Here is a 21,254-nt window from a genome sequence, read left to right on the forward strand (position 1 = left end):
AGGACTGTACTCACCCCGATTGGGCAATTGAAGGCAGATGGGGTAGAAGTGAACTCAGTCAGCACCTGCCCCCTGCCTCGGGCCGTGGACCCTTCCCAGTGTGCGTCCCAGCTGCCAGCTGGCTGTGGGGCGGGCATTCCCTGCCGCTGAATGAGCCCAGTGCCTTCAGCTGTAGTAGGAGCCACCTTGTTCTTCACTAGTTGTTCAGTCGTGTCTGACTCTTTTGCGACCCCACGGACTGTAGCCCCATGGACAGCCTCCTTTGTCCATGAGATTTCCCAGGCAAGAATACTGGAGTGGGTGCCATTTCCTTCTCCAGGGGATCTTCCTGACCCAGGCAGGGATCAAACCCACATCTCCTGACTTGGTAGGCAAGTTTCTTTACCACTGAATCACCTGGGAAGTCAGAAGCCGCCTAGAGGTGGAGAAAAAAAAAGAAATGAGAACCAGCTGCGAGGGCCCTTTAAATCCCGAGCCCCACCCCTGAGCCTGCCCTGTCGGGAAGTGATCCCCTGGGCTGGGTGCTGGAGTTTCCCCGAACTGAGGAGTCTGTTGCAGCCAAGCCACACTTCTGGATGTAAGTACTTCATAAAGGCCCCAAATCCCCAAACCAGTGAGTGGGACCTTGTGGCCCTCAAGTCCCTCTCCAGCTCTGTTGTGCCTTCTTGGGGCTTCAGCTGGGGCAAGTGGTCCCTGAACCAGAACTAGGAGAAGATGGATGGCGGCTTGGCCTTGGGAGGGTTTGCTTTCCTTGTTTTTTTTTTTTTTTTCTGGCTTCTGATGTAAAGGTAGATGAACTTGTCACCTTGCCCCCCCAGACCCGAAATCTCAGACCTTTCTGACCTCCAGCTCCCCCATTGGCAGTAGGGGCAGAGGAAACCTAAGGGATCCATTTAGACTCCCTCCTCGAGTGAGGTTGGTCCCTGCCAGATTTATCTTGCCTGTCCCCTTGAGCTCTTAGAATGTAATCTTTTTTCCTCCGTTGACATTACCCAGCTCTGCAGACGTCGAGGTTTTCCCCTCTGCCCTGCTCAGGGCTGTGCCAGCTGTGGGCCTTACGGATCATTTGAGAAATCATTGGCAGAGTAATCTTAAGGAAGTCTTGATTTCCAGAAGACACAGAGTTTGCTGAGCAAGGCTCTGTTTGGTTTTTGTTTTTGACGGGGTCGGGGACAGGGTGACCAAACTGAAAAGAGGAAGCTCTATTTTGGACCCACTGGCCTGTAATTCTGGGGATCTTAGAAGCACAGAGGGTTGCGGGGGCGGGGGGGGGGAGTAGTAGTAGAAGTAGGTTGTGCCCTCTTTTCTCTGCTCCATATCCGGGTGGGCCCCCAGATTTTATGAGGAGAAGGGCTGGCAGTCACTAGGGTGCCAACTGACTCCCAGAAGCTTCTGCCTGTCGCCACCCTTGGCACACAGGACACCCAACCTGCCCTGGAGGCGAGGCTTTCTGGGCAGAGCAGCTCTCTAAAGCCATGAGCACGTAGGGCAGCCGCCTTGAATGGCTACTCGGGCCTCCTTGTTGGGTGCTGCCTTCCTAGGTTGCAGAGAATACCTTTGAACCGCACTGGCACTATCTCCTAAAGAGTACCCAGCCCCACCTGGGTCCTGAAGTCCTGATTCTAGAATCTACTGACATTTCTGCTTGAGAACCCACACTACTTCCTGGTTTGGCGGCTCTGCAGACACAGTACCTGGGGTGGAATTCTGGCTCCATCCCTTGATCACTGTATGATTCTGAGCAAATTCTTTAACTTCTTTTTTGTGTGTGTGTGAAGTTGCTCAATCATGTCTGACTCGTTATGATCCCGTGGACTGTAGCCTACCAGGCTCTTCCGTCTGTAGAATTTTCCAGGCAAGAGCAGTGGAGTGAGTTGCCATTTCCTTCTCCAGGGGAATCTTCCTGACCCAGGGATCGAACACAGGTCTCCTGCATTGCAGACAGATGCTTTACTGTCTGAGCCACCATCTCTTGATCACTGTATGATTCTGAGCAAATTCTTTAACTTCTAGGTTCTTAGGAGGATTAAATGAGTTGATTAAAAGCATTTACCACAATACCAGGCCCAAATTAAGTTATTAATGAGTAGGAGCTGTTACAGGGGGAAGTGAGAGGCACTTCCCACAGATAGAAATTCCAGAACGTCGCTCCTGGAAACCTTGTGAAAGTGTTGGTCACTCAGTTGTGTCCGACTCTGCAACCCCTTGGACTGTAGCCAGGCTTCTCTGTCCGTGGGATTTCCTGGAAACCTTAGTCCGTGGGTATGGGGTGAGGCTTAGGCATCAAGATGACCAGCTGAGTCCTATGATTGGGCGATTTTAGCAAATGTTGATCTGGATCAGGGGTTCTGAAGCCTGGTTCCTAGCTCACTTCCAATCTAGCTGATCTTTGCTGCCAATGACTGGCATTAATTGTTGACATCTGGGAGTTGTTCTTTAGTTGCTGAGTTGTATCTGACTCTGCAATTCGATGGACACTAGCCCACCAGGCTCCTCTGTCCACAGGATTTCCCAGGCAGGAATACTGGAGTGGATTGCCATTTCCTTCTCCAGGGGATCATCCCGACCCAGGGATGGAACCCAGGTCTCCAGCATTGCAGGCGGATTCCTTACCCCTGAGCCACCAGGGAAGCCCACATCTGGGAGGCAGGATAGAAACAGGATCAGCATCAGCCTGAGCTGGCAGAGCTGTTCCGTCCCCAGAACAAGCTGCTGCTCCCCAAAAGTGGCCCAGCAGGGCCGGAGCTCAGAAGATTTTCCTCGGAAGAAAAATTTCCTAAAAACTTGGCTGCTACTAAAGAAGTGGCTTATGTGAGACAATCCTCAAGAATTTCCACTCTAGTCCCCTAAAACAGGAAATAATCTCCCTAAATAGGGAAGCTGTTTGGTAAAAACAACCTCTCTGCAGTCCCTGAGTAATGCGATTCTTGAATTATCTAAACAAAGACTAGAATGTTTAAAATCAGTGAAGGGAAGCTGCAAAGATGAGTTATGTTTTTGCTTGAGTTTTCTGTGTTTTTTCCTAAACCTAAGCTTAATAGAGGGCTTCCGTGGTGGCTCCGTGGTAAAGAATCTACCTTCAAAGCAGGAGACGCAGGTTTGATACCTGGGTCTGGAAGATGCCTTGGAGAAGGAAATGGCTACCCATTCCATGTTCTTGCCAGGAAAATCTCATGGACAGAGGCGTCTTGCAGGCAAGAGTTGGGCACGACATAGCAACTAAACAACAAATCCACTACAAACAAAACTTAATAGAGGTGGGGGCGGTGGGTACCAAGGCTGTCTCCAGCCTTTCCTCCAACCTCAGGCCTGCCCATGGCTTGGGACCAGGGGACTTGAGCGCTGGCAGGGGGGCTACTTGGACCTGGGGGTGAGGGGCTGGGAAAATACATGAAACTTTCTGTATTTGAGGAACAGTTTGCCATCTGGATTTACCTTCCTCCTAGCCACCCTTTGTCCATTAGACATAACCCAGTCTTTAACCCCAGGAAGCAGTCAGTTTTATTCCCACTTCAGTCTAGGAGAGTAAGGCTCAGAGGCTAGCAAGTGGCCCAAGATCCTATTAGCAGAGACAGACCTCAGTCCTTTCTGTATATTAGAGTCAATGGAAGAGCTTTTATATATAGCAATATTTGGACCCCACCCCTGACCAGTTAAATTGATCTCCAGAGATGGGTGGTTTTAATATCCAGGTGATTCTAATGTACAGTCAGGCAGGGTTGAGAGGCTATTACAGAGCAGAGCTGCTCCATACTTTATGCCCAAATCATTGGGGATCTAGTTCAAGAGCTGACTGATTCAGCAACAGGTCAGGAGAACCCGAGATGCCACGTTATTAACAAGCTTCCAGGTGATGCTGTTGCTCCTGTTCGCTGCAGCCCCATACCTCATGTGGCTGGTCGACCAGGCATCTGCTATTTAAGATTCATGGTCGGTCATTCACAATTGACCCTGAAAATCGGACCTGTGATGACTCATTTAATTTTGCTATAGCATGTTTACTCTTGAGCCAAAAGGGGTCAAGAAATTACCTCTTAACTGGAGGATAAAGCCAGTTTCTTCTCACAGGCTGTTTCATGTTCTGCTAGTGCAACACTTGCCCCTCCCTCCTTTGTCTGTGGGATGCAGCTGGGGGAGACTGGTCTCTGAGACTCTGGGTGAAAGTGACTGGTTCTGGCAGGAGCCTCATGAGACATGAGGGTCAGTGTGATCAGGCCAGTCTGGACATGTACCCAGAGAGCATCCTAGAGCACAGATATCGGAAGCAGACACTGAAAGGAAGTCTCAGTGAATTTAGGGAGTTGGGACCAAACTCGGGGCTTGGGCAGGACTTTCTAAAGTTCAACATAAAATTGTCTTCTGAGGGCCCTGGTATATTGAAAGTAAAATGCTCTAACTGTACACGTCATCTGGCAAACCACAAAAGCCTGTATTTGATACACAAACATGCTGCCCTAGTCAGGTGGTTTCCCTGGATCCCTGAGAGACCCTCTGAGGCTCACGTCTACTTCGGGGATGGCAAGATGGAAAAGGCAAAGTCTGTTTTGTAGGGGGTGGAGTTTTTTAGTGTGTGCATTGGTGGCACTGTGCAGCATGCAGGATCTTAGTTCCCCAACCAGGGATCCACCCGTGCTCCCTGCACTGGGAGCATAGAGGCTTAAGCACTGGACTGCCAGGGAAGTCCTCAAAGCCTGTACTTGGGTGAACTTAGCAGGTGATCTTAGGTGGAAGGCACAGCTTTGGGGCTGAGGAGGTGGTTGACCAGGGAGGTGAGACAGAGTCCCGGTACTGAAACAAGAGTAGTTAACAAGGGCTTGGCCTTGAAACAAGACAGGAACCCAGCCTGATTAGCTTCAAGGATGATTCTCAGCTGAGTCACTGAGCTGGGCGAGGCTCTCGGCCCCCCAACTGGGCCCAACTGGGGTGACAGATGGTGGAGAGGCTTCAGCTGCAGGGCGTGAGGGATCGTCCAAAGGAGCCTTTGGAGGCTGTTCCCAGAGCCTGCTTCCCAGCCTTGTGTGGCCTTCTAGAATTCAAGTCTTGTGGGGCCTCCCAGAGCCCTGCGCTCCCCTCCGCTTGCAGCCCTAGCCCTCCCTTCTCCCCCATCTGGCTTTCTGGCCAGGCTTCCACTGTGCAGAGAACCAGGAAGAGGCTTCCCTAGGCTGTCAGATGCCCCTTGGCTATTCTAGGCCCACAGCTTGGGTGACGCACAAACCTGTCACCTTCCTGATCAGTAAACACGTTTAAAGCGGATATGCTGGGTGGGATAAGGGGCCACCATAGTTCTAGGTCACATCCTCCAACTGGATAGGGAGGCTGGGCCTCAGCTGCAAGCTACACACAGTGCTTCTCAGAGCCAGGCTCTATTCCAAGTGCTTCATAATAAATTCCATTCTCATAGACTTGGGCTGATGCCCTATCCATCCCGAGTTCAAAGTCCAGGACACGGGAATAGGGAGGGCAAGGGACTTGTCTAAGATCACCCATCCATAGTGAGACTTGGAACCAAGATCCAGGCAGTCCTAGCCAGGGGAGGGGGGATGCTTTTGTGGGGCCCTGTCCCAGGGAATGGAAGCGCAGCTGAGCAGGATGGGCAGTAGAGAAGAAGGAAAGCAAAGGCCAGGGTAAGAATGGGGAGAGCAGAAAGCCCACACTGGGTTTTTCACACACTACCTGAAATCAACAGAAGAGGGAGCTCTGATGTTAGGAAAGTTAAGGGTAATCAACCTGACAAACAGGCAACAGAAAAGTATCAAGATCAAATCCCATACAAAGTTGCAAGAAAAAGGAGCAGAGAATCATAGCCCTCAGGATACAGAAAGTGTACCAAGAAAACAGATGAAAACTGTAACCTTTGAAAATGAGGTAAGACATTAGAACATTGGGCTTCCCTGGTGGCTCAGCTGGTAAAGAATCTGCCTGCAATGCAGGGGACCTGGGTTTGATCCCTGGGTTGGGAAGATACCCTGAAGAGAACTACTCCCCACTCCAGTATTCCGGCCTGGAGAATTCCATGGACTGTATAGACCATGGGGTCACAAAGAGTAGGACACGACTGAGCGACTTTCACTTCACCAGGCAAGAAAGTGGCAGATCAGAATTGTAAGTGACCCCTGGCAGTCTGGCTGAATCCGTGCCCCTAGCACTGCACTGCATGCCACTGGAGAGACACAGGACCAGGTATTCCATCAGGATGAGAATCTAATGGTGCCAATGACTTGTGTGGCCTTGAACGACTCATCCTCCCTACCTAGGACTCAGTTACTTAGAACTACACTGTCTATCTAATATGGGGATCAACTAGCTACATGTGATTAATTAAAACTTTAGGACACTCTCACCTTCTGAGATGACCCATATTCTGTCTGTGGAGTGTTTCTCTAAATAAATCCACTTCTTAAAAAAAAAAATTTAGTTTCTCAGTCACACTGCCACATTTCAAGAGTTTGGTAGCCACGTGCAGTCAGTCCAAAGACCACACTGATTATTTCCATTATTATAGAAAGTTCTATCAGATGATGCTGAGTTGGAATTTTTTTGGCTGTGCTGGGTCTTCACTGCTGCACCTGGGCTTCCTCTAGTTGTGGTGAGCGGGGGCTACTCATCGTTGTGGAGCACAGGCTCTAGGCACATAGGCTTCAGTAACTGCTGCGCACCGGCTCAGTTGTGGCTCAGTTGCTCCACAGCATGTGGGATCTTCCCTGACCAGGGATTGAATCCATGTGCTCCGAATTGGCAGGCGAATTCTTTACCACTGGATCACCAGGCAAGTCCTGGAAGGTTTTAAACAGGAACCACACAGGTGATGTGAGTGCACTGGCACAGGTGTAAGACAACAGGGAGTGGTGGGGATTGTGGTTAAGCAGGAAAGCTTGTGACCCATCTAAAGAGCTCAGCAGCTACTTGGCGCTCAGCAGTTTGTCACGTGGGAATGTATGGCCTGGCTCCTCATTTGTCAAGAGAAGCAGGAATCGGGAATTTATAAAAAAAAAAACTTACAATTTTCTAAACAGAAGAAATTTTTCAGATTGTGTGGATCAAGTAAAACCCTTGGGCCTCACCTTCATCCCATAATTTTGTGGCTCCTGCCTCTGTTTCCTGTGTCAAGCCACTTTCCCTTCCTCTTTCTCACTTCCCATTTCTTTCTCACCCAGGTTGAAAGCTAGATGAATGGTGGAGTAGATGGGTTCCACTCCTTTTTTGGTGGTGGCTTCAAAACTGTTGGACTGGGACTTCCCTGGTGGTCCAGTAGTTAAGACTCCTCCCTTCCAGTGCAAGGGGCGCAAGTTTGATCCTTGGTCAGGGAACTAAGATCTTGCATGCTGCACAGTGTGGCCAAAAATATTTTAAGTTGGACCAAAGTCTCAGAGGGCAAGGCTTTGAATTCCCTAGTAAATTTGATTCCTTTTGTGTGATTCCAGGGGACATGGCCAAAGTTCAAGGCATGCTGGAGGGAGGCAGGACTGGGGTTTAGGTAGGCGGTGTGACATTCCTGAACAGGCTGAGCACTGGATGTAACCACCCAGGATTCAGAAGCAGGTAGGGTGGGGGTGGATGGAGTATTCATTTACTCCCTTTCTCCTTCCCACCCACCCCTACCTGTGATGGCAGGGAGTCATGGGTGGCAGCAGACCAGAGAGAAGTGGGAAAGGACTAGACACTTTGGTGTTGCTAATCCGGCATCAGTTCCATCAGGGGTCCCTTCCTCAAGGGGTGGCTCATATCTGAACAGTTCATCAGGATTGCCTACCATGCAAATATTCTCAGGATGTGGGCTAATGTTTGCATACAGCTGGGGCCCTCAGGATCCCCTGAAATAAAGGAGCCTGCCCCCTGGAGGATCCAGGGAGCTCCTCAGAGCCTCTGCCCTCTGCACCGTACTGGGGGGGGAACCCCCACAGCTCCGCCAGAGGCTGACCACCTTTCCCAGCTCCGTGCACTTCTGCCTCCTCCACATTGGGGGTTGAACATCGGGAAAGTTCTGATCTGAAGCCGCCTCCAGGGGAGTTCCCTGGTGGTCCAGTGGTTAGGACTTGGTGCTTTCACTGTCATGAACCCAGGTTCTATCTCTGGTGGGGGAATTAAGATCCCACAAGCTGTGCTGCATAGGAAGCTTGAGGGAGGTAAAGTTGATGGGAATGAGGGAAAAGAGTTGGCAGAAAGCTGTGGGCTTCTGTGGTTAACTACATCAAGCATCTCTCAATAGAGATGAGGTCTGGATGGGCTGCCCTGGGTGGGAAGAAAGAAGTGAGTGGGGGTTGGTAAAGGATGGAATAGCCTGAGCTGAAGGAACAAGGGCCCTTTCCCCTATCACCCCAGGCAGTCTTTACGTCAGCCTCATCCCAAGCCCCCCGAACTCACCTTTTGTCTTCTGCCCACCTCTGTGTCACTCTGCTGCCCTGGGCTCAGGAGTCACCATGTCGATGGAAGAGTCCATCATCCGCATCCCGCCATACCACTACATCCACGTGCTAGACCAGAACAGCAATGTGTCCCGCGTGGAGGTCGGGCCAAAGACTTACATCCGGCAGGACAATGAGAGGTGGGTGGCCAGCACTGGGCCGTGGGGACATCTGGGGCCAAGGAGGGCCTGGGAGTCTGGCTGGCATGATGACCCATCTCCTCCTTCCCGTTCCTGAGCAAGACTGGCATTGGCTCGGGTCACAGGAAGCTGTCTCTCCCTTTCGCTGCCTCCTTCGGGACTAGGGACAGGGGTCTGAGTCCTCACACTGCTTCTCGCCCTCCAACAGGATCCTGTTCGCTCCCGTGCGCATGCTGACGGTCCCCCCACGGCACTACTGCATGGTGGCCAACCCGGTGGCCCGGGATGCCCAGGGCACCGTGCTGTTTGATGTCACAGGACAAGTGCGGCTCCGCCACGCGGACCTGGAGATCCGGCTGGCCCAGGATCCCTTCCCCCTGTTCCCAGGGGAGGTGCTGGAGAAGGTACCCGGCTCACCTTCCCTATACCCACTCTCTTGTGTCCTGCCACCTTGACCTAGGGCTCAGCACTGCTTTCTGGAGGGAAAACAAATTGGGGTGGTGGGAGGGGGTGGGGATGGTAGGGGACGTTTGCTGGTTCTCACTGGGACAGAATTGACTGGATGCCCCCTCCCTCACCTTCCCCAAATACCCTCTTCCTCTTCATACGCCCACGTCAGACCTTTGAGAGCTGTCGGCCTATCTCGCCACCTAACCTTCCAGGCTCCAGAGCCTGCCCGAAGCTCCTGGCCAGTCTGGCACTCAGTGACTTGTGCCGAGAGTAAGCATTTCATTCCCTCAGACAGTCTCGGCGGCCAGTGGGCCGGATCAGCTGTGGTGGACCAGCTGAGGCCCAGGTGCCTGTGGTCGCTCCACGGGAAGGCATTGCAGGCCTGAAGTACCAGCTGGGCCCTCGTCCGTGTTGCCCTCCGGCCCTGGGTCTGAGAGTGAGGACACCTTCATTTCTGCGACATTTCTTGACCTTCACTTCCCTCAGGAGTCCCCTCTACCAAACAATGCTGCTGCTTCTCTTCTGCACTGGGTCTGGTGACCATGAGGCAACCTTGAAAACAAAGCCTCACACTTCAGATATGCCCGTCAGAGCAGTGTAGACCTTCCCACCTCCTGTTTCCTGAGCGCCCCAGTGCACACTGGGCCGTGAGATATTCACCTACTCAGCTTCCCTGATGTTTCTCCCACAATGCCCAGCAAGCCCTCTACCCAATCTCCTACCTGGAGTTCTAGTTCTAAACAGGATCTGAGCACTTCTGCAGAGGAAAGTACTTCCTTGGCCCTCAGCCGTGGCATCAACTCCATCTTAACTCTTAGCTCTGTCAACCCCGTCTCAGCTCTTCAGGCCAGATGGCTCTGGGACCACCCCTATCTTGTACATTCCACTTGGGGTCATCTTTGGGGATGTGGAGAGATTGATGCTGTGGACTCTGACCTTGAGGATCTCAGTTGGCCTCAAGGGGTCACAGCTCTGAGTACCCCATGACTCCCCCCTGCTTCCCCTGTTAGGACATCACACCACTGCAGGTGGTTCTACCCAACACTGCCCTCCATCTTAAGGCGCTACTGGATTTTGAGGATAAGAATGGACAGAAGGTGGTAGCAGGGGATGAGTGGCTATTTGAAGGGCCTGGTAAGTGTTTTTCTATCCAGCCGGGTTTGGGGTCAGAGGCTTCCTGCCTTCTCATTAGGGCCTTGATATCTTCTGACCTTCAAACCCTACCTCCCCCATCTTCCCTTCCCAGGCACATATATACCCCAGAAGGAGGTGGAAGTCATCGAGATCATTCAGGCCACAGTCATCAAGCAGAACCAGGCCCTGAGGCTGAGGGCTCGCAAGGAATGCTTAGACAGGGATGGCAAGGAGCGGGTGACAGGTGGAGTCTTGAAGTGTTCACGGGGATAGGGCAGGCTGAGCCTTGACTGTGGGGGTAAGTGGGGGAGGTTGGGGGCTGGCCACCTGTAGCCTGGAGGAAGTGCTTCCCTGGTATCTCTTGTCAGCTGTTGGGGGCTGCCTCATGCTGCTTCCCCCACTAACCTGACCTGGATCCTGTTGACATGGCTTTCCCTTCCTCTGACTCTGTCGTGAGCTGGGTCTGTCTCTAGACCAACAAAGCAGGTGTTTATATTGTTGCTGTGCCTGTGTATGCTCAGTCCTGACTCTTTGCGACCCCAGAGACTGTAGCCCGACAGGCGCCTCAGTCCATGGGATTGTTCCAGGCAAGAATCCTGGAGTGGGTTGCCATTTCCTCCTCCAGGGGATCTTCCCAACCCAGGGATTGAACCCAGGTCTCCTGCACTGCAGGCAGATTCTTTACCTCTCGAACCATTGGGACTTCCCATGTTTATATGCAACTAGCAATTGTTTGACAGACCTGTTATATTAAACAAAACAAGGTCTTAACAAAGGCTATGCTTACGGAGCCAGGTGTGGTTCAAAAGTTTTACTGACCGCAGTTCCCTTAGGTCTTCCTGTAACCCTGAGGCACCACAGCTCCCATTTTCCAAATGACAAAACTGAAGCCTGGGTTTATGGCCAGAAAGAGCCAGGCTGGAACTTGTGCCCAGCACCCTTGCTTCTCTAGTAGGCTGAACGACCTCTAAGCTGTAATGCCGCAGTTCTGCCGACTTTGTGCCAGTCGCCCAGTCATGCCCAACTCTCTGTGACCCCTTGGACTGTAGCCCACCAGGCTCCTCTGTCCATGGAATTCTCCAGGTGAGAACACAGGAGTGGGTAGCCATTCCCTTCTCCAGGGGACCTTCCCGACCCAGGGATGGAACCTGGGTCTCCTGCATTGCAGGTGGATTCTTTACTCTCTGAGCCACCAGGGAAGCCCTTCTGCCCATTTTAGGGGAAGAAGAAAAAAGCTAGTCTCTGGAGCTTAGAGAAGGCCTACAGGGTACTGGCATAGCAACAACTTGGATGCTTGGAAGACCTTTTTTTTTTTTTTTTTAATCTCTCTGAGGTAGGGGTTGCTTTTCCTCTGGCCTCAAAAAAGGAAAAGAAGGACTTCCGTCAGGCTCTTGAGCCTGGGGGCAATGATCTCAAAGTGGTGTGTGAAGCCCTGCAGGTACCCTTTATCTAGGCTGTGGGAAGGGGCAGTTGGGGAGCAGGCTGGATGACTTTTGACCTTTGCCTCTCCTCCCCGGCCCAGGAGAAGAATGGCTGGTCCGCTCCGTGGGTGCCTATCTCCCAGCAGTGTTTGAGGAGGTTCTGGATGTGGTGGATGCTGTGATCCTTACGGAAAAGGTCTGTGCTCCGGGGGGCCCTGGGTGGGAGATTCTCGGAGGGGCAGAGAACTGTGGCAGAAAATAAGATCACCTGAGGAGTGTCCTGGGTCACTGGAAAGGATTTAAGAAATCCTCCTGGGTTGGTAGACACTGGGACTCAGACCTGGAGCATTTAGTGACCAGTGGGGTTCCCAGATTCCCCGAGGAAGTTAGTTGGAGGTGGCTTTACTGAAACCCCCCTAACCCCATGACATCTTGCTCTCCAGACAGCCCTGCACCTTCGAGCTCGGCAGAACTTCCGAGACGTGAGAGGGGTGACCCGCCGCACTGGGGAGGAGTGGCTGGTGACCGTGCAGGACACGGAGGCCCACGTGCCAGATGTCTATGAGGAGGTGATGGGGGTTGTGTCTGTCACCACCTTGGGCCCCCACAACTACTGTGTGATTCTCGACCCGGTCGGACCAGACGGCAAGAACCAGCTGGGGCAGAAGCTTGTGTTCAAGGTAAGTGCCTGCCCCTCACCCAGAGGGGAATGGCCTGAGGCCCTGGACCCTTGTCCCTTCCCTCCTCCCACCCCAGGTACACGTTCTAGAAACATCAAGCTGGTTTCGGCTCCCTCTGTGCACACTTGTCTCTCTCTCTTGAGAATACAGTGTCACTGATCTTTCTGGCAATCCCTGACCTCAGGTTACCCACAGTCTCTCCTGGGAGCGCCTCCCTGACCGCTGTGAATATAGACCCAGAAACTCTCTCTCATATTTCACGTCTCTCTCTTCTGGAAGCTTTGTCATCCTGCATCAGACAAATCTCTTGGTTTGCCCTTCCCCATCCTCTACCTCATCCCTTCTCTGAACTATATGTGGGACTACCAGAGCTGGGCAGGCCTCTCCTACGACAGTCATAGATATGTGGGGCTTTGTGAGGTGTATGGTCTCTGTTGTGCTTAGTTCTGCTGTTGTGCCATGAGAGCAGTGTAGATTGTCTTTTTTTTTTTTAAATCAGAGGATAATTGCTTTACAATATTGTGTGGTGTAGACATCTTGTAAGTGAACCAGTACTGCTATGTTCCTGTAACATTTTATTTGCAAAAACGGGAGGCAGAAAGAATAGAAACAAATATCCATCAGTTGATGAATAACTGAAAAATATGGCATATCCATTCAATGGCATGTCAATCAAAAGGATAAGATAGTCTTTGTGGGGTGGCAGACACTCATGTTCTTGAGAGAATTCAAAAAGGTAAAAATCAAAAATGAGGTTCTAATATGTCCTACAACACGGAGAAACTTGAAAGCATTATGCTAGGCAATAGAAGCCAGGCATAAAAAGACCACTGATTGTATGACTCCATTTACATGAAATGTCCAGAGTAGGTAAATCCACATACAGTTGTTGGGGCGGGGATGGGCGGTAACTACTACTGGATACAGGGTTTCTTTTCAGGATGATGATGTTCTGGGATTAGGGAGTAGTGTTGGGCAACTCGGGATATTCCAAAGCAACTGAATTGTATACTTTAAATAGGTGTATTTTGTAATATGGGCTTCCCAGGTGGCGCTAGTGGTAAAGAAGCCACCTGCCAGTGCAGGAGATGTAGGAGAAATGGGTTCAGTCCCTGGGCCGGGAAGATCCCGTGGAAAAGGGCATGGCAGCCCACTCCAATATTCTTGCCTAGAGAATTCCATGGACAGAGGAGCCTGGCAGGCTACAGTCCATACAGTTGCAGAGTCAGCCATGACTGAAGCGACTTAGCACATGGGCACATGTTTTATAATAGGTGGGTTTTATCTCAAATATATATTTATATTGTATTATGTTATATTAAAAAATAGCAGGCCAGATTTGGTCCAAAGGTCAGAGATGGGAAACTCTGTACTACACCACCCTAAGGGAATAAAATGTGGGAGAAATAAAGCAATAATAGGTTAATTCTTAACTATTGAGCTTGTGAGAACCCAGACCTTGACACTTCACAGAATCTTTCCAGGGCAGGTTTGATCACATCTACAGGGATTTGTGAAGAGTCTCAGTCTAAATAAATGATTTGCTGTATGATGAGGTGGGGAAGGGACTTTGGGGGGTGCAGGGGCTTCTGTCCTCAACAGAAGTCCACAATCACCCAGGGCTGAGGGAGGTACCATCAGAGGGCTCCAAAGTCCTGGGAGGCGACGGCTCCTGACTCCACTTCTCCCTACCAGGGAGAGCAGTCTTTCTTCCTCCAGCCCGGGGAGAAGCTGGAACGAGGCATCCAGAATGTATACGTGCTGTCGGAGCAGCAGGGGCTGCTGCTGAGGGCCCTGCAGCCCCTGGAGGAGGGGGAGGGCAAGGAGAAGGTCTCCCACCAGGCTGGTGACCACTGGCTCATCCGTGGACCCCTGGAGTATGTGCCGCCCGCCAAGGTGGAGGTGGTGGAAGAGCGTCAGGCCATCCCACTGGATGAGAACGAGGGCATCTACGTGCAGGATGTCAAGACCGGAAGGGTAACTGTGGAGGGGTGGGCACTGTCACTGCCAGGTGGGTGTGGTGGCAGCTGGTCTGGGCGAGGGGATGATGCGGATGGGGCGGTGGGCAGTGGAGGTGACAGAAGAGCTCCACAGCGTTGCTGGCAGCATCTGAGCCAGCTGGCTGCAAAAGACCAGGGCGTTTTCTGGAGTTCTTGCCTTCCCTTTGCCTTAAATGGTGGTTGAGTTGTTCAGTCATGTCCGACTCTTGCGACTCCATGGACTGTCGCCCACCATGGCTCCTCTGGCCATGGGATTTCCCAGGCAAGAATACTGGAGCAGGGGATTGTCCCAACCCAGGGCTCGAACCCACATCTCCTGCATGGCAGGTGGATTCGTTACCACCGAGTCGCCAGGGAAGCCCCTGTCTTAGTTAATTTTAAATGTTAGCATTCCTGAGCAAGAAGATGAACCAGATTTGAGGATGGGGACTCAACCCCCAAGGCATCTAGATCTGGCCTCCGGCATAAAGGTCTGACTGGGATGCATAGGATCATACCCTTTTCACATACCCTTTTCCTGGTGGAATCCCTCTTTGTCACCTAAACCTTGATCTTGGTTTGACTGAGGACCACATCTCCAGCCTCTTTTAGGACTCTAACCTACAAGTAGAGTTCAGAATCCCAGGAAATGTTAGTGTGTGAACTATTTCCTAGGGTTGCATCTGTCCCTGGGGTGCCCTCCAAGCTGCCCTATGAAGGAAAATTCAAGAACAATATTGGAACATAACCATATACCAAATTCTTGGCACTAGACATGCAAGATATCATTCATTCCTCACCCCTACCCTCCATTTTGCAGATAAGGAGCTGAGAGACACGGGGTGGTGGGGGCAGTGGGGGCAGATAGCTGCCCAAGATGACCAAGCTCACAGAGTGTGAACTTGAACGCAGCCTCCTTCCGGAGGCCACCTTTAACCAGGATGCTGCCCTGCCTCCTGGATCACTTCCGCTTTAGGGCTGCCAGGTGGGTCTCTTTCCATTTTCCCCTCGCTGGTGACATCCCTCATCTTCCAGGTGCGAGCTGTGATTGGGAGCACCTACATGCTGACCCAGGACGAAGTCCTGTGGGAGAAGGAGCTGCCTCCAGGGGTGGAGGAGCTGCTGAACAAGGGGCAGGATCCTCTGGCCGACAGGGGTGAGAAGGAGACATCCAAGACCCCTAAGCTCTCCACTCCCCGGAATAAGACCCGCGTGGTCAGCTACCGCGTGCCGCACAATGCTGCAGTGCAGGTGTATGACTACCGGGAGAAGAAAGCCCGGTGAGCAGTGGCCTGGGTGGCTGTGCCATCAGGGGGCTGTGGCGGGAGGGTCTCTCCAGGCCTCTGACCCCCGGCTCTCTTCAGCGTGGTCTTCGGGCCAGAGCTCGTGTTGCTGGGTCCCGAAGAGCAGTTTACAGTGTTGTCCCTCTCGGCCGGGCGGCCCAAGCGTCCCCACGCCCGCCGCACGCTCTGCCTGCTGCTGGGGCCTGACTTCTTCACCGACGTCATCACCATTGAGACAGCAGACCATGCCAGGCTCCAGCTGCAGCTTGCCTACAACTGGTAAGGGGCCCCGGGGGGGCACCGTGAGGAGGAGAGATGCCTCCTCAAGTGCTGAGCCCACAATCAGGGCGGAGCACCCAGCTCCATGCTGTGGTCAAGGGGCAAACCCAGGGGTTCGTGCAAATGCAGTCTGATGCCGGAGGGGAATGACAGGGAAGATGTGGGCTCTCCTGGAGCAGGATTTGGAGGGACGTGTGTGGAAGACACTCACCAGCTAAACTCCCATTGGGAATTCAGCCAAACAAGGTTTTAAAAAGACTGTGTGTGTGTCTATGTGTGTGCTGGGATGATCAGGTGGTCGAGAGCAAGTGCTCTGAGGCCAACAGGTATACCACTTGCTAGCCACGGGCTGGGCAAGCACTGGGTGCTTTCCACACATTGCCAGGCTGTAAAATAACAGCGTCACCATCAGTCTCATGGGCCTGTGGACAGGATACTATGAGAACTAGAACAGTGACCCATCTGTAGTTAAAGCTCAAATGGCAGTGATGAGAGGGGAGAGAAAAGTCGGACCCAGAAGCAGTGCTTGACAACTGCCAAGCATACCCTCCTCACCTCTTGGCTGAGTGCCTGGGACATGACAAGAGCAGCTAGCTGGACACTGGCATCTTTGGAGCCACTGCAACCTGACAAACCGAGGGGGCCTGGTCCCGGGAACCATACCACCTGGGTTCAACTTTCTGGCTTGGGAGGACCTGCTGTATGACTTAGAGTCTGTCACTTAACCTCTCTGGACCTCAGTTTCCTTGTCTAAAAAATAAAAATTCCCACCAAATAGGGTGGTATGAGTGAATGAAATGGGAACGTGTAAGTTTCTTAGGACTTTACCTGATACATAGCAGATGCTAATTAGCATTCTCTGTCATGAGACCCTGCCTAAACCACAGAAGGTGGGGGTCAATGTCCATTTTTGAAGACGAGAAAGTTGTCTTTGCTCACAGGCACTTCGAGCTGAGTGACCGGAAGGACCCCCAAGAGACGGCCAAGCTTTTCTCAGTGCCCGACTTTGTGGGTGACGCCTGCAAGGCCATCGCATCTCGGGTGCGGGGGGCCGTGGCCTCTGTCACCTTTGATGACTTCCATAAGAACTCGGCCCGCATCATTCGCACTGCTGTCTTTGGCTTTGAGACCCAGGAAACCAAGGGGCCTGACACCATGGCCCTGCCCCAGCCCCGGGACCGGGCCGTCTTTCCCCAGAACGGGCTGGTGGTCAGCAGTGTGGATGTGCAGTCGGTGGAGCCCGTGGACCAAAGGACCCGGGACGCCCTGCAGCGCAGCGTCCAGCTGGCCATTGAGATCACCACCAACTCCCAGGAGGCAGCTGCCAAGTGAGTGAGGCCTAGGGGCCTGGCTGACCACGATGCCCACTGTGGGCCCCGCCTCTCACAGGTCCCCGCCTCTTGCCCACTGCCAGGACCCCAGTGACACAGCACCCCCGGTGGTCAGCCTGCTGTCCCCTTACCAGCAGAGAGCCTGGGCCACTGAAAGTGGAATAGATGCTACCTCTGCTTCTGTGGCTTCTCACCTTGCTGGCGCTGGAACCCAGATTCATTTCCGCAGCCTTCCAGGCACTCTGGGGTCCAGCCCTGCTTCCCCCACCTCGCCTTCCTGCCTTCTCCCAGGGCTCATGTGCTCCAGGCCCATAGCTCCTTTCTGCTCCTCAAGGTGGGAACTCGGCTGTGCATTGAAGGCCTTCTGCACTGGCTGCTCCCTCTGCCCAGAGTTGTTCTTCTGCACTTGAGGGCAGGTTCCTCCTCTGGCCTCCAGAGTTCACCTCCTTGGAGAGCCCTTTTTCTACCTCAGCTGAAGCAGTGCCCTCTTTGCCCAGTCATGTTATCGTAGCAACCATTTCTCAAAGAGCTTGTCACTGTCTGAAATCTTGGTTCACTTGTTTTTTCCCCCACTGGAAGGTGAGTCGTGTGAATGCAGGGTCATGGCCATGTGCACTGCACCTAGAACCACCCCTGGTTTACGTAATATCCATGCTGCGTTTTCATTTGCATGTCGAGGGCCTCTCCTTGGCCAGTGCTCCCGGCCCTTGGAGTTCCTATTCTGGCCCCACTCCCAGCGTCTTACCTGTCCCCTCTCCCACCCAGGCACGAGGCTCAGAGACTAGAACAAGAAGCCCGCGGCAGGCTTGAGAGGCAGAAGATCTTAGACCAATCGGAAGCTGAGAAAGCTCGCAGAGAACTCCTGGAGCTGGAGGCTCTGAGGTGGGGTGGAGAACTGGCAGAAAAGATGGCAGAGGGTCTTGGAAGAGCAGCTGATGGGGGGAGTGTGTGTGTGTGTGTGTATGTGTGCGTGTGTGTTCACTCATGCTGCGATAGCACAAGTCAAGGGTAGAGGAGGGCGGGGCTGGGCTTCCTCAGGGGCCTCCCTGACTTCTCTGCACCACCCTCAGCACCGCGGTGGAGAGCACTGGGACCGCCAAGGCGGAGGCCGAGTCCCGAGCTGAGGCAGCGCGCATCGAGGGAGAAGGCGCTGTGCTCCAGGCCAAGCTCAAGGCAGAGGCTTTGGCCATTGAGACGGTGCGTGGGGGAGATGCCTGTGAAAGGGTGTGGCCTTGGGGTCTGGAAGAGGCCTGGTCTCTGAAGCCACGAGGGACACCAAGCACCCTAACAGAAAGCCCCATTCAAGTGTGTTGGGGTTTGTGGAGTCCTTTGCCGTTTCCATTCACCTAATACCTGCTTTGAAGGTAAGGATAATAATTACCCATCCTACAGACAGGCATTCCCATACTGGCCAGCTTTGTGCTAGGTATGTTGTTTTTACAGGCAAGATCTTGAAATTCCATTATGGGTAGGAATTCTCTCCATTTTACAGAGGGAACTGAGTCTTGGATTAAGGAGTTCCCAGGGGTCAAAAGAAGAGGGCAGCAGAGGCTGAGTGGACATGAATTGGAGCAAGCTCCGGGAGATAGTGAAGGACAGGGAAGCCTGGCATGCTGCAGTCCATGGCATCACAGTCAGACACCACTTTGCGACTGAACATACACAGGGGTCACTAGTTAAAATTGGCATAGCCAGGGTTCACCCCTAACTGATAAGTTTCCTATTCCATCCTTTCCATCCGAGGTCTCTCAGGATATCTGGCTAGGTGACTTGCTAGATACATCTAGGGGCCACCCAATCAAAAGAATGCTGGGTTTTCCCTTTCCAGGAAGCCGAACTTGAGCGAGTAAAGAAAGTACGAGAGCTGGAGCTGCTCTATGCCCGGGCCCAGCTGGAGCTGGAAGTGAGCAAGGCCCAGCAGCTGGCTGAGGTGGAGGTGAAGAAGTTCAAGCAGATGACAGAGGCCCTGGGGCCCAGCACCATCAGAGACATGGCTGTGGCAGGGCCGGAGATGCAGGTGAGAGTGGGGGAGAGAGAGCAGGTGTGGGCGTGTGTGGATGTCTGTGCGTGTGGATGTGTGTCCTGGGACCATGTTTGGAACCAGGAAGACAGAGCCAGGGAGGCAAATACTTCTAGAGAGATGTCGGGGACAGAGAGACAAGAGGAGGTGGTGGCTTGGACTCTCCATGTATCCCGTGTTCTGACCCATGTCATTCCAGCATGGGGTCATATCAGGCACTGCACTGGATTCAGTGAGCTCCTGGGAGGGCGGTAAACTGATGGGATGTCAATCCATGACAAGTTGCTTCAAAAGAAGTCAAACAGAGCAATACGGAGAAGGGGGAGGAGAGGCTGCAGGTTAGCTGGGTAAGGGGGCGCCCCTCTGAAGAGGGGATACTCAAGTTCTGCACAGTCGATGAGGGCTTCCAGTAGAGGCTCCAAGGTGTGTTTAAGGAACAGAAAGGTCTGGATGGCTGCCACCTGGCAGGTGAAGGGCGGGGAGTGCAGAGCTCCCGGAGGCAGCAGCCAGAGCTTCAAGGTTCTTGAGGCCTGGGAGAGGATGAAACCTTCAGGCTCCTCTTAATGGTCTTCACTTGTCACTGAATAGTCCTGAGGATGGCTTGGGCAGCAGCTGCCGTGTGAGGGCCGAGAACAGGGTAGCCCCCCTCCCAGACAGGCGGCCGAGGGGACGAGAGAAGGGACTAGGTTCTGACTGCATTTTCACCCGCCTCTTGCTCCTTCCAGGTAAAATTGCTGCAGAGCCTGGGCCTAAAATCCACCCTCATCACCGATGGTTCCACGCCCATCAACCTCTTCAACACAGCCTTGGGTTTGCTGGGGCTCGGGGCTGAGGCCCAGCCCCCAGCCAAGAAGCCCACCGGGGGACCCAGCGTCCAAGAGGGCTTGCTTCCCATCTCCACTGCTGCCCCCCTAACTCTTGGAAACAACCAGGTTGTGCCTTAGCTCTGTACTGCACTGACAAATAAAACGGACACTTCTGGGCATTTAAAACCCTCTTCTGTTACCTTCAGTCTGTTATCACAAGGGAGCTTAATGGTGGTGGGGAAGAGATCCTCTGAAATCTTGATGGTTACTACAGGCCACCCTCATCTTGAAATGGAGAGGAAACTTAAGACAGGGAGAAGACTAACCCAAAGTCAGGCTGATGGGAAGGTGGACCTAAAGTCCCTCTCAGCAGCCAGACTATTCCTTCAGCAGTCAGCTCACCTAGGTGCCCGTGGGGGGAGATGATGCCACAGGCGAGAGGATGAAGCCTGTACCTCTTGGGGTGGCTGGGTGGCTTCTGCGCCATCTCTTCTCACTACCATTTCCTCCAGGAGCCCAGTTTGGCCAGGGCGTTCTGGAGTCTTAACCCTCCGTCTGTGGGTGTATCCATCCCAGCTTCCCCACCTCCTGCACTTGGGAGGCTTTATCCGGCGCCACCTGCTGGTCAAACTATGCACCTGCGCATGGCGCTGTGCACCCATCCCTTGTCAGATGGGGGCGTCAGATCTGAGAGGAAGATGGTGCAGTGGGCCTTAGGAACTGGAGCCACCTCCCTGGGCTTCTGATTTGGGTTCTTTGGAGCATCAAGGAAGGGGTGCCCCCTTCTCACCCTCCCCAACGACCGTTAATGAGCCCTTATTTGGGGGAAGGATCCAGATACAATTAATCTGGGCACACAGGTACAGGGTGCAAGGTATACCAGCCCTCCTGCACAGGTAGATCTGTAGGTGCCAGGCCTGCCTGGTCTCTGCTGAGGAAGCAAAAAGATGCCTAGGTAGAGAAGCTTGGGTGTCTAGCTGTGCTCCAAGAGAACCCAACCTCCCTGATCTTTTCCTCATTTGTGAAATGAGCCAGCATTTCCTCTACTGAGCAGTTAGTCACTCAGACACGATTGACTCTTTGAGACCCCATGAACTGTAGCCCACCAGACTCCTCCGTCCGTGGAATTCTCCAGGCAAGAATACTGGAGTGGGTTGCCATTCGCTTCTCCAGGGAATCTTCTCAACCCAGGGATCAAACTGGAGTCCCCTGCATTGCAGGGAGATTCTTTATGATGCTTTTTTTTTTTTTTTTTTAAGAGTCTTATTCCTCTCCCCTCACTGGGCCCTGTCCCATGAGCTCTTGTCTCCTGCCTTGAGTTGCATTGGT

General features: G+C 52.9%; 1 protein-coding gene across 1 annotated transcript; it reads left to right on the plus strand.

The window, feature by feature from the left end:
* The first annotated feature begins 434 nt into the window (after positions 1 to 434).
* MVP (major vault protein) lies at positions 435 to 20,111 on the plus strand. The gene is made up of 15 exons (XM_005888820.3): positions 435 to 577; positions 8,410 to 8,542; positions 8,751 to 8,946; positions 10,003 to 10,126; positions 10,239 to 10,370; positions 11,649 to 11,743; positions 11,991 to 12,227; positions 13,923 to 14,204; positions 15,242 to 15,486; positions 15,571 to 15,768; positions 16,710 to 17,096; positions 17,865 to 17,981; positions 18,170 to 18,296; positions 18,928 to 19,116; positions 19,845 to 20,111. Exons 2-15 carry the CDS (start codon positions 8,418 to 8,420, stop codon positions 20,061 to 20,063), a joined length of 2,673 nt encoding a protein of 890 aa, XP_005888882.2. The 5' UTR covers positions 435 to 577; positions 8,410 to 8,417; the 3' UTR covers positions 20,064 to 20,111.
* Positions 20,112 to 21,254: the final 1,143 nt, after the last annotated feature.

The sequence above is a fragment of the Bos mutus genome, chromosome 25 (assembly GCF_027580195.1).
Source record: "Bos mutus isolate GX-2022 chromosome 25, NWIPB_WYAK_1.1, whole genome shotgun sequence".
NCBI lineage: Eukaryota > Metazoa > Chordata > Mammalia > Artiodactyla > Bovidae > Bos > Bos mutus.